Source organism: Sinocyclocheilus rhinocerous, unplaced genomic scaffold (assembly GCF_001515625.1).
Source record: "Sinocyclocheilus rhinocerous isolate Xijiao unplaced genomic scaffold, SAMN03320098_v1.1 scaffold62, whole genome shotgun sequence".
Classification (NCBI taxonomy): Eukaryota; Metazoa; Chordata; class Actinopteri; order Cypriniformes; family Cyprinidae; genus Sinocyclocheilus; species Sinocyclocheilus rhinocerous.
The window spans coordinates 1,165,269-1,178,450 of NW_015656585.1; the positions used below are offsets into that span (position 1 = coordinate 1,165,269).

A 13,182-nucleotide genomic window follows, 5' to 3' on the forward strand; every position below is an offset into this window, starting at 1 on the left:
CTGGTCACTGAACTGTATATACGTGTATATAAATGTATTTATATAGTTCAAATGAAGCCTATTATACTGTAGAAGGTGTACCGAAATCATAAACACATTACCACCAGGGCAGCAAATTATATGTATGTACATTCAAGACTGATATCTTGCCATTATGTGTTCTAGTACCTGACCATGTTATGGATTTATAGACAAACATAAGGCACATATATGAAAAAAAAACAACTAACAAGTGGAAAGCTATTCAAATTAGGACCACATTCAAATCTATCGCGTATATCAGAGTAACTCGAATCTAAAACAGCGTAGGACATGTGTCTGATTAGTTTGATGTCCTATGCTCAGGACGATCACCTAAATAGTCTCCAGCATACATTCGGGTTTATTTTTCCAATCCAAACGACAGACTAATCGACAAATAGGCACACCACCACACCATTCATAGTAATATACACGAGCAGCTAAACTGAAACCCATCTATTCTATGATACACGACTACACTGAAACTTTGGTCATGTGGATATCTAATACTGACAGGTATATAGACATACTATTATTGTTTCGTTTAACAAGAGCAGGCACATTCTCGAAAGAGACTCTGCAGAAGGCGACTCGAATAAGACCTTGATTTCCAGTCAGATCATGAAAATATCGTCCAGATGCTCACTATTATTTAAAGCGAAAAACCAACTCTGACACGGTGTACAACTTCAGCCCACTCAAACTTGTTCCTACAAAAAAGAAAGAAAAGAAATAAGTGCTTTGTTGGTTTTAAATGCAACCGTAGCATTTTTCATCGAGCCTGTAAGGCACATATATGGAAAAAAAAAAAACTAACAAGTGGAAAGCTATTCAAATTAGGACCACATTCAAATCTATCGCGTATATCAGAGTAACTCGAATCTAAAACAGCGTAGGACATGTGTCTGATTAGTTTGATGTCCTATGCTCAGGACGATCACCTAAATAGTCTCCAGCATACATTCGGGTTTATTTTTCCAATCCAAACGACAGACTAATCGACAAATAGGCACACCACCACACCATTCATAGTAATATACACGAGCAGCTAAACTGAAACCCATCTATTCTATGATACACGACTACACTGAAACTTTGGTCATGTGGATATCTAATACTGACAGGTATATAGACATACTATTATTGTTTCGTTTAACAAGAGCAGGCACATTCTCGAAAGAGACTCTGCAGAAGGCGACTCGAATAAGACCTTGATTTCCAGTCAGATCATGAAAATATCGTCCAGATGCTCACTATTATTTAAAGCGAAAAACCAACTCTGACACGGTGTACAACTTCAGCCCACTCAAACTTGTTCCTACAAAAAAGAAAGAAAAGAAATAAGTGCTTTGTTGGTTTTAAATGCAACCGTAGCATTTTTCATCGAGCCTGTTGTGAACTACTGGGATGTGTTTTGATGTCCTGTGTCGTCAACAAGCCTTCGATCTGCAGTGATTCCACTTCGTTAAGATTATACGACTAAATAGGTTTTTTTTTTTTTCTATTTGAACAAGCTTTCTACATCTATTTGGTTAAAAACAGAACAAAACAACATTTCAAACTTTATATGGTTTTTGATTTGATATGCTGACAGTATAGGTAGATCTAAAATACTTTGAATTTGAAATGTTAGTAGAATATGTTTCTATGTACAGTGAACTGATAGCCATCAAAACATCACTGAAAAGGGTTTCATCCAAAAGTATTGCCATTAGTTCATGCCTGAAACACACCTGAGCGCAGGCAAGCCTATGTAAGCGTGTGCGTTAGCAGTGAGTTACCGGTGACCTGTTGTTCGAAATCAACCTCTGCCAGAAGATCTGTGCTTTGTGCTTGAGTGAAATGAAAAACGAGAAAGAAAAAAGTGCACAGTACTGTCATTGAAGTTCATTTACATGTGCTGGTAGATTATGGCTAAAGCCATAGTTTCAACATCCTCATGGTTATGGGCTTTGGGAGAGTAAATGTTCAGTTTGTCTCCTTGAGACCAATAAAAAAGTATGTAATAGAATTGTTCAAACCGAAAGCAGAGCTTTTAGACCACAACCGTGATGCAAATTCTCAGCGAATGCCCATTAAAATGTGTCAGTAGAATTCAGATAAAAAAAAACAAAAAAAACGATACAAGGACCCAAGCACAAGGCTAACTCACAGTGCACCGTCATGAATTCTCTAATGTGAGGTGACAGTAGCTTCTTCTCTCTTGTTCCCTCTTCCTTTGCGGTTTGGGCGCTCGATTTGGAGCTCTGGCTGAACTTTGTGCCAGTGCTTGCCTCCTTGCGTGGATTGTGTGTTGGATTGGGATCTGGCCATGTGTACCACTGACTCGATGGCATCTGTGATGGAGTCGTGATTGGAGAACTCAAGCTGAGCAGGAACCAGACGGGTGTGAAGGTTCTTCTTCCCAGGAAGATCCACACACTTTTCTAGAACTGGCATCTGACCCAGGAATCCCTCCTCGAGAGAAAGCGGCTGCTTCCTCGGCCTCCCTCTGCGTCTCTTCACCATGTTATTCCCCGTCTTGGCCTGCCTCTGAAGCCTCTTGACTTTCAAAATCTTGTTGACGTGATCCAGGTTCTTCTTGGTGGTGAGGATCTTGGAGAAGGCACACATTTTTTGCATGTCACACTGGATCTCGTCCACTTCTTTGTGCTTGTGCCTCCTCTTGTAGGAACTGGGGTCTGGAGAGGAAAGGACAAAAGAAATCAATGAGAACGACAAGCTACAGCTTATTCAGAAACAGTTCTGCTTTAAAATACAACAACAGAACTAAGTGATTGACTGTTGTGATTGAACTAAGTGATTGACTTCCGGAATGACAAAATAAAACACTTGCGTTGACCAGGTTTCCTGCACTACGTATTCAGTGTCACAGCAACATCGCTAATACTTCACTAAATATACAGCACAGTTGTGACTCCCAAATAAACTGCTCCTAATGAATGACAGCTACCTGTGAGATTTTAATCGGTAATTGGTTGTTCATTTGACAGTGTGTCCTTAAAGGGATAGTTCATCCAAAAATTTTAATTCTGTCATTAATTACTCACCTTCATGTCGTTCCAAAGCTGTAAAACCACCAATCATCTTTGGAACACAAATTAGTCCAAGAGTTTTCTGATCATCCATAGACAGCAACACAACTGAAACTTTTAAGGCTCAGAAAAGTAGTAAAGACATTGTTAAAATAGTCTATGTGACATCAGTGGTTCAACTTTAATTTTATGATGCTACGAAAATATTTTTTGTGCACAAAGGGAAAAAAAACGACTTTATTCAACAATTTCTTCTCTTCTGTGTCAGACTTTGATACGCATTCACGAGAGTATCACAACGCATACGTGTGGTCCTGCTGACGCAGAAGCCGGCGTTATGTAGAACCTGGATAATCAGAGGAATGCACTCGCATGCTTTGTGGTACTGCCGTGAACGCACGGTGTAAGCTGACATGGAAGAGAAGAAATGGTTGAATAAAGTCATTATTTTTGTTTTCTTTGCGCACAAAAAGTGTTCTCATAGCTTCATAACAACATTTTAATGATGTCCTTACTACTTTATGGGCCTTGAGCGTCTATGGAGGGACAGAAAGCTCTTGGATTGCATCAAAAATATCTTAATTTGTGTTCTAAAGATGAACGCAGGTCTTATGGGTTTGGAACAACATGAGGATGAGTAATTAATGACTGAATTTTAATTTTTGGGTGAACTATCCCTTTAAGGCCAATTATTGGACTGCATTAACACCACCTGTCTTTTAAAAAGACATTAAAAAGTCCTTTTGCAAAAACGTTTTAAAAATAATTTTTTATTACAATTATCTCATCATTTGGCAACAGAATTGCATTTCTTTGTTCCAAATATTTAGTCCCTAAAAGTACTAAAAGAACGGAACTATTACGGAACTGGAATTGTTAAAGAGGAATCAAAACTGGAATAATGAAATTTTTCATGGTTCCCATCCCTGGCTACAGCGAGACACTGATTGTGAAAAATGTGCTAAGCCAGTCTGGTAAACATTTGGCCAGTCGTTTGTTAGAATATAATTGATTTGCACATCATCTCACTAGCTGAAGCAGTGATATTTCTTAAGTAAACTCAAGACCCCAGAGTGAGTCATGACGTATGCAGCACAAACTTTCTGTGCTTAATGATGTGACAATCCAATGTGTCAACACTCTAATTTGTATTAGCTGGTGTATAAATATTCCTGTATATACAGAGATCTGATAGCAATTGATACAGCCAAGCTTGTTGAGTCATGCCGTTTATCATTAACGGCTATCAGTCTAACAGTGAAGCGTTAATAAGCGAACACGTGAAAAATGCCCCACGAGAGGAGAAGCTTGTGAAGCAACAGCTCACTTAACACTAGACATGTGGATAACTGCATCCATGCACATAATAAGGAAACATCAGGAACCTCCCACTTATCAGTCTATCAGTGAATATAGTCAGTGCTCACATTCACAGTGAATAGATGCATCTGTAAATGTGAGTAATAAACTATGAGGCCTCAGATACATTTGTGATTAATTTACTGCCTCTACACTTCACGTTGGAGCTTTGGAAGGAAGCCCAGACCAGAGGAAATGCTGGGTTTCTGGCAGGCTTGTTTGAAATGAGTTCAGACAGCCTAAAGCTGCCTAAAATGTGTGTTCCACATCTAAGATCTCTCCTGCACTCTTTTCATATCTCTGGAGAGGTCTCTTTTTCTCTTTTCTTGTTGATTGCCACTCCATCTGGTAGGTTTCCATGAAAACAAACAAGAGCTGTAATTGTGGAAGATGTTCGAGATCATGGGCGTTCTATACGTTTCCAGGTTTCTCTTAAGACTGTCTTAAGAGGGCACCTGCGCAAACCCCAAAACAGGATATGCGCCATAATTCATAATCCATCATCAAATCTCTCGTTTAGCATTTAAGAGCATCGTTAAATCAAACAGCAACCACACTTTCTAAACGATGCATTTCAGTTTAAGCAATGAATATTATTCAATTGAAGCTCACCAGGGCTATTTTGGATGCAAGTTAAAACAAAACAAACAAAAAATGAGTGCATGGGTCACTAACCAGCTGTGCATGGGCTCCTTCAGCCCATTTGGTTTCAATAAAGTAAAATGTGTGCCTGACTAAACATGAGCTCTTCCCTCTCTGGCCTCAGTTTATCACTGGGAAACTTGCAGACTCTTCCCAAGTGCCAACAAATCATTGGACAGAGACATTCATTTTCAAAAGGACTGTCACAACTCATTTATTCCCTGAAATCTCTACCTGCATCCTGTGCACAATGTTTTCATTAGAGGCAGCAATTTATGGACTTGCCTCGCCGCTGTCCCCACAGCTCCGCTCTACACGGTAGTGGAGGCCTACTTCCTGTTGCCATGGCAACCGAATTCCACAGTTCAAAGGTAAGCGATTTACAAAAAAATACAGTGGTGTTAGATCACATTTTTTGCCCCTGCAAATTCTCTAGTCGACTTTCAAGGCAAGCTACTCATTTAATACACGAAATCTACATTAAGCAAATGCGGGTGCAGACCTGCTTGAAAACCCATCATGCACTGGCATTAGTAATGGTTTTAATAGGGGTTTTCTTGCTTGCTGGAGTCTAAGTAGGAGCATAACTTGTATGCAGTGTAAAGAAAGATGAAACGCTATACCAGTACGATCAAAGGGAAATCCTTTGTGTAATTCCTGCGCTAGCAAATGAGTGGCATTAAGTTTTACGTTAAAGTCTGCCTTACTTAAAGAGGGTTTAGAGAGTTGAAAGATCTGTACATTGAGAGCCCCGTCAGAATTTCAATCTGTACCATATGTGCTCACTGATGTATGATGAATTACTTTCAAAAGCCTGGGGGATGTTTCTAATGAAGACGTTTATTTAGCATATTACATCACCTTATTCTTTGTGGAATGTACCTATGAGAACCCAAACAGAATTAATTGCTAAAATTAAAATCATGTGTGTTCAATCTATCCATCTATCTGTCTATACACACACACAGACATACGTGTTACATTGATTGTTTTGTAGTTGATTGGGACATAGTAAAGTTAGGCAACATGATATAATGCTTTTATGGAAAAACATCTGCTCCAAACTAGACACTCCCGTCACAATGATTAATAGCTTTATTATAAAAAAGGTGCTGTCGTCATGCCGTGAATCCGTAGCAAATAGAACTAATTAATCGTAAATGAGATGTGACCTTAAATGCAAATTTGAGCATATAAAACCCCCATTTTGCTGCAATTTATTGCATGCTAGCTACAGTGCCACTGGCAAAAAATGTGACTGCCATAAAAAAGCAATTCTGTCAAAACATGCTTATCTAAATCTGTTCTTTGAAATCAACACAAATGTACACTTAGGTGGGATGTATGTCATATTTCTCTGTTTAAGTACAACAAACTAGCTCTTTGAAGCATCGAGTTAATTCATGGAGGTGGGTGGTAGCAGGCAGAATGTGAGTCATCCTCATAGTTCCCCTAGGGGAGTGAAAATGTAATCTAACTGTGCCTAGGGCTTGCAATTCCCCTTCAGTGGAGTAGACTGGATTCATTAAACCTCTGGCTTCTCTCCAGCTCTTTTAACAAGAGGCAAGGTTTTTTATTGCATGTCTGTAGAATATAAATCAAAACGTGTGAATAATATATCTCTAAGAAAAAACCATTGGCAGGCAGGAGTGAAAAGGGAGGAAAGAGAAATTTGTGAATTATAGTTGTCTCCATCCATGCATTACACTTTGCTTGCCCGATGTACTGAGAACAGCATACAAAGTGTTCAGAAAGCACATTTGTACTTAAAAGCAGAACAAAATTTCACTTGTATCCAACTAATCACTGCGTGGTAAACCAAAATAATGCCTAACAAAAAATAACTGAATCAATGTCTTGTATTGATCTTGCATTTGTATACATAAAAATATACATATATATATTTTTTTTACCTGCTATAGCTGTGTTGGAGCAATGGTATATCTGCTCGGCCCTCTGTTCTCTGCCTCCTTGGAAAGATGCCATGCTTCCTTCTCTGTATGCTGCGAAGTCCTCCAAGCCATGCCTCCTGATGTGAACGCTAGAATCATCATCCCCTAAGTGCTGCCCCTTGAACAAGTCCAGCGACTGGTCCTGGCTGGCTCGCAGGTGCTCGTGCGGTTGTCTAGTGCAGATGTTCAGGAAGTTGTTCAGTGTCTCTCCTCGAATGCGTTTACAATGCTGAGAGTCAGATAAGGATAATGATGAGAGCGTGTCTACTTCAAAGTAGTTCCTGGAAGCTTTTGGCAAAGCATCTGTGCTTTGCTTGCCTCTTTGCTTGTCCTTCAGTTTGGACAGAGAGTTCTTCTCGAGTCTCTCATTCAAGAGGTTGAGGAAGGCAGGACTCTGGGTTCCACTGAAGAGCCCGCCGAGGTCCTCCCTCTGTGGGATGTACTGATCCTCTTTGTGTTTGTACTTGTGCTTGTGCTTGCGTTTGTGGAGACAGACACTTTCCATACAGCTGCTTGAAGGGTGATGGGAGTTACTCATTCTAGATGAAGGCATCTCATGTGGCATATTCTTCACTCTATGTCTGCTAGGAGCAGCGAGACTAGAGGACACACCAGGGTGGAACTTTGGTGGAGGGACTGGTGGCCTCATGAGAGGAGAGGCTGAAGGTCCAAGTGCATGAGATAAGTACAAGGGTGAAGAGTACTGACCGTAATAGCCCATGTTTACCATACTTGTGGCAAGAGGCATGGATGTGTAAGGCATCGCGTAGGGTGCATAGTAATTGCCACCAGGCACTGGGCAGCCAAACCCTTGAATAAAAGGCATCTTTGATATTGGCTCGTTTGACTTGGCTGGTCGACCACGCCGCCTCTTTGACTTATCGGAGCTCCTGCGAAGATAGTGCACAGGGTCGTAGGGATAGTATGGCATAGGATAGCATTGGTCAAAGTTGAGACGGAATATGCTGGGATAGGAATTCTCATGGTAGAACTTGTAGCTGCTGTGGGAGATTCGGAAGACCTGGAATTTGCTAACCAGCTCCTCCAGGTCAGCCATAAACTGCAGGTCGTCCCGGTTCTGGAGGGCCTTGCGTTTCCTCCGATGTTTCTGCTTCTTCAGGCTCTCCTGAGCAAAGAAATTTTCCACAGCGACTCCAGTCACACGCTTCTGGTAGTGCCCCCTCGCTGCTTTGCTCTTTGCCTCTAAAACAGCGGTCTCAGCGGCATCAAAACTGCAAAGATCAAATGAGTATCTCCGGCGGGATGCCGGGCCTTTCTCGGTCTGGTCTGATGTGCTGTTGTTGTCAGTGCCAATTCCACTATCGCTAGGGATTGTCTCTTCACTGTGGGACTCGCTAACTGGGGATAGGGTGACTTCTTTGATGGAAGCCACTTCAGACAGGTGGGATGGTGAGTTGGCCATTAGTCTCGGGGGAGACAGCTTCCAGTTACTACTAAGCAAGCCCTTATGCGTTTTCATGGGCAATGCACTGATAGGCTGTAGATTTGGCATTGTCTTCAGGTCATGCTGGCTGGTATCCGTGGTGGCAGTGTGAGCCATCCCACCTGCTGCAGAGTGAGAAGAAAGAGAATGCATGACCCTGGGAGAAGGCATTCCGGTTGTGGATGATGTATTAGAAGGCACTAGAGGGTTCTCAAATGGACTGGAAATAGGCAACGGGTGCTTATCACTGGCTTTGTGCTCATTCTGCTGGGTATGAAGATCGATTCTGGGCTTCCTTCCCCGCTTTTTGCCTATGTAAATAGTTCCACGCTTGCTGACATTGATTTGCTTGCCAAAACGGGCCTCGATTGTCGATGCCACAGTTGACATGGCATTTGAAACCGGAACACTGGACTTCAAGGCAAGATTGCCAGGACTAGAAGTGGTCAAAAGCTCATTCAAAATGCTCTGCATCTTAACCAGTTTCATTTTCTTAGTTGCCCTCTTTTTAAGGACACCTTCTTGACCTGATTTCTTGAGTTTTAACTGCTGTGCAGGAGGGGATTTGTTGAAGGCCAACTGCACCAATTTCAACATATTATGCTTCTTTCTCCTTTTTGAAGTGCTGGATGAATCTTGGGCGATAGGGCTAACGGGGCTTGTTGCAGTTCCTTCGTGAATTGTCTCCACAGTAAGTAACGGCTGTTTTTTGGGCCGGCCACGTTTCTTCTTGACTGGGGTAATGACTGTCAAACTGTTTGTGTTTGTGTAGAGTGGGCTGGATGGGGTAATAGGGAAGGCAGAGGGTGGCTCTTCAATGGACAGAGATTGATTCAAGTCTTTATGAGGAGAGGAGTTCTGGGACTTTAAATAAGACCACCTGTCCTTGACCTTTGATTGCCTACCCTCTGTTTGCTTGTCGGCATCAATCACTGATCTTTGTCTCCCAGCTGGTGTTTTCCTCTGCCTATTCTGAAACATCTCAACATCATCAGTCATCGTCTCAGCACCGTCTTCCTCACTCTCCCGCAAATTTACACCAAATTGTTTTGGTGCACTGAATCCTATTTTCTTTGTAATTTTAGGTTTTGTGCTCCCTTGGTCAGTTTTATCAGTCTTCTCAGCTTGCTGTGTGGTTTGTGCATCAGATAAGTTGTTATCGTCACCTACTTTTCGGTTTCTTCGCTTTTTACTTCTAGATTCATCTGCATGATGAGTGCCACAGCTTGATGTCTTACTCTCATCATCTGGTCTATTGCTTGCCTTCTCAGGCTCCTCTGTCTCAAATTCACTTTTATCAGTGTTGTATGCTTGTTTCTCCTTAGCACTATCTTGGTTTTCGGTATCTCTGTCCATCTTTTTGGCCCACTGAAGGCCTAAACTATGTGTGGTCTTCATTGGGTCTTTTCTTCCATATTTACGTTTCATGTTCCCAAAAACTTGCTCAGTGACTTCCTGCAAACCTCTGTCTTTACCAAAAGAGAACAGACTTGAGTCAGCTGGTGGGCTCATTACTGTATCAACTGGAGATGATTCTAGTGAGTCAGTGCTTGGGGAAGACATGGCAGAAGCAAAGAGACTTCCCGATGAACTGTCTGTGACCTTTTTAACTTGCGATTTTGAGAATGGGGTGTTGGGCTCTGACAAAGGGCTCTTGTTGGTGCACGCTGATTCTCGTTTCGATTCTGGTTCTGTCCTGTGTTGTTCTTGGGATGCTGCATCTTCAACAGTATCCAATGGCTTTGTCCAGTCAAGGTGGTGAATGTCACTGCTTTTAGACTCATGCTTTGGTTTTGCGTTATCCATCATCACATTGTCAGTTTTATCCACAAGTTTATAATGCCTCTCGTAGGTCTGAAAATGAAAGACAAAAGAAAGAATTTAGAAAATGGACCAACATTATGTCAACATTATATAAGCATTCACATGCTCTTCATATTTTTACACTAGGTAACTTGACAGAGAAACATTCACACCCCATATAAAAAACTAGAACTAGGAACCTACAAGTTGTTACAGATAACAACTACTGTTTTGCTGCCAAGTTCTCAGCTTGTGGGCCACACCTACTGAAAGCATATAATACTGTGCACTATTGTGCAAGCCTTTGAGACTTGTGGTTTGGTCTGTTAGAAATAACGTATTGCAAGATCAGCACTTGATACTAGGATATGTTCTGTAAAGCCATCCTGTTTTCAAAGCCAACAGCTACAGGCGGTAATGAAGTTTAACCACAGTTTTGTTTTTCAGCAGGTCAACTTCCATTTCAGAGCCCTGCAGCTGAGGCTAAGACAGTCTATGCTGCGGTTTCAGATTAGTTTACATCTGGGGTCCCAGTGTTTTCAACAGGCTCACAACAGGAAAGAGACAAAAAGACCAAATGCAAAATGCACCTTTAGAAAACACTGCTTGTACCTATTTATGTTACAGCATAAAATGAAAGATGAAAAACAGAGAATAAAAAAAACTGCTAAGAACCACTGTGCAGAGTGTCTTTAAATGTTTAAAGCTTAAAGAGCTTTAAAGAAAGTTGTAGGAATAAGTTGCTACTTTGGCACTCGCACATCTGATTACATCAGTAGAAAATAATTTAGTCTCCTGGAGTCTGGTTTGTTTGGGTCAGAGCACAGCGAATGAAAGGATTTCTTGCATAAACCAAAGAAATACATGGAAAGACAAATGTGGGAAAAGAGTTTAGAAGAGTTTATGTAAGTGCCCTTGAATGATGACATCCTGGAGTGATGAAAGAACTGTCTCCAAACAACAGTGAAAGTGAGATGAACTGAGCCGAACGAAATATAACAGAGAAAAAGCAGATTACACTTACAATGGCATTTCTTGCTTGATGTAAAATTTTAGTCACTTTAGGTATGATTAAATAATGACTTAACTGATGATTGAAAATCTGTAAACAAAAACAACTAGATTTTGGATGGCACTTGTCCTTGTAAAGCTTGCCAACACAGTGCAAGGGTGTTGTGGGTCATTTTCAGGACAATCCTAAGTGGTTTCTAAGGTGTTCTAACTAGGGCTGCCACTAACGACTATTTTTATTTCGATTAATCTATCGACTAATTTATCGATTAATCTAAACGATTAATTTCCCACAAAATATCAACAATTTTACTTAAGAATATTTTATTAAACTATTTTATTAAACCAAATGAAATCCAAATTTCTATGAAATCCTTTTTTAAAAGCAAAAGTAAAGTACAACATAGAGTGCAAGCAGCAAGTATCCATCTCATAGTCATGAAATCACTGAAATCAAAGTTCAGTATTATAGTGTAAGAATGACAACGATTTACTTTACAAATCTGATGAAATGGTGCATGTTGCGTTCCCAGATGAATGTTATAATAAACCCAAACTCACAACAACATGCAGAGATGGAGTTTGATACGCTCCACACATGTAAATGATAACAGTTCCTGTGGAACTACTGTGAACGGAGCCGCTGTGTGACGCATGTACTTAACCTACTCGCATATAAATAATTAAAGCACATATACCGTATTAGAACTGCATCGCATATAATTATTTAATTAAATCGTAGCGTTTGTGAATTCACAATTATGCTTAATTATGATTTTTAAATGGGTTTAATATATCATGCAGCCTTGGGATACAGTCTAATAATGTGTTTTATGGATTCTCGTCCGTGAAATGCGCCACTTCCGTCCGTTTTGTGAATTCACAATTATGCTTAATTATGATTTTTAAATGGGTTTAATATATCATGCAGCCTTGGGATACAGTCTAATAATGTGTTTTATGGATTCTCGTCCGTGAAATGCGCCACTTCCGGTATTTTGCCGGTTAGTCGACGCGAGCAAAATGAAGTCGAGGATTTTTAAAAATCGAATAGTCGAATAAAATCGACGAATCGCGACAGCCCTAGTTCTAACGTGCTAATACAGGTTAACTAGTAAATGTACTCTGACCTATTGAGAGCTCAAACCTGGCTTGTAACATTTCCCAATTCTGTTTCTCTCTCATCACTACCTAATTTTCCTGTTCTCCACTGTTTTATGAATAGTAGTGCCAAAAATGCAGGAAAAAAAATAAAAAAGCAAAGATTTATCTGGCAGAAGGAGAACTGTAGTTTGGTTGTCTTTTTAATTTATTTCTCTTAAAACCAATTTGAGAACCACAGGAGCTACCTTTGACAGGTTAAATGACCACAGACAATTATGCCGTCCATTGGCAAACCTTATAATGGTGACCTGCCAACCTCTCACACTATGTGGAAGCGCTTTTTTGTTCCTTCTCTAATCAGCCTAGAGTAATGCATCACTTAAGTCCTCACCGGCTCTTGAAAGAGCTAGGCAGGCAAGTAGACTTGTGCCGGTATTCGGTAATGCGATATATCACGGTAATGAATATGCACGATATTGTTATCGTGGGCACTTCTAAATACCGTGAATAATTATATATTACAAATTATTCCGAATTTTGAATGCATTTTAAAAATACTTTTCCCATCAACTGGTCAAAATGCACAACAGCGCTGTATGCTGCATGAAAGAGAGTGCGCACTCTGATGTAAATAAGCGCGGACGAGGAGCACATGGCGGAACATGTGAGAGACGCTCTGGATGAAAGCGCACTTTCACTCTCTGACAGCAGATGACGCTAAACTGCAGAAATAATTATAATAATTCATTTAAATGCAGCCGTTACTCCGGAAACCCTGTAAACAAAGCAGCTGCACTACTTTGTTTCTGAA

At 40.6% G+C, this 13,182-nt stretch overlaps 1 protein-coding gene across 1 annotated transcript in view; it reads right to left on the minus strand.

Annotated features, from left to right (window-relative positions):
• Nucleotides 1-818: 818 nt before the first annotated feature.
• LOC107720273 (SET-binding protein-like) overlaps nt 819-13,182 on the minus strand; it is a 72,380-nt gene continuing 60,016 nt past the window's right edge. Inside the window, exons 3-4 of the mRNA XM_016527940.1 lie at nt 6,971-10,307; nt 819-2,702 (exon numbers count right to left, since the gene is read on the minus strand). Of these exons, the coding sequence (XP_016383426.1) occupies nt 2,194-2,702; nt 6,971-10,307 (3,846 nt within the window). The 3' untranslated portion in view covers nt 819-2,193. The remainder of the gene's footprint in view (nt 2,703-6,970; nt 10,308-13,182) is intronic.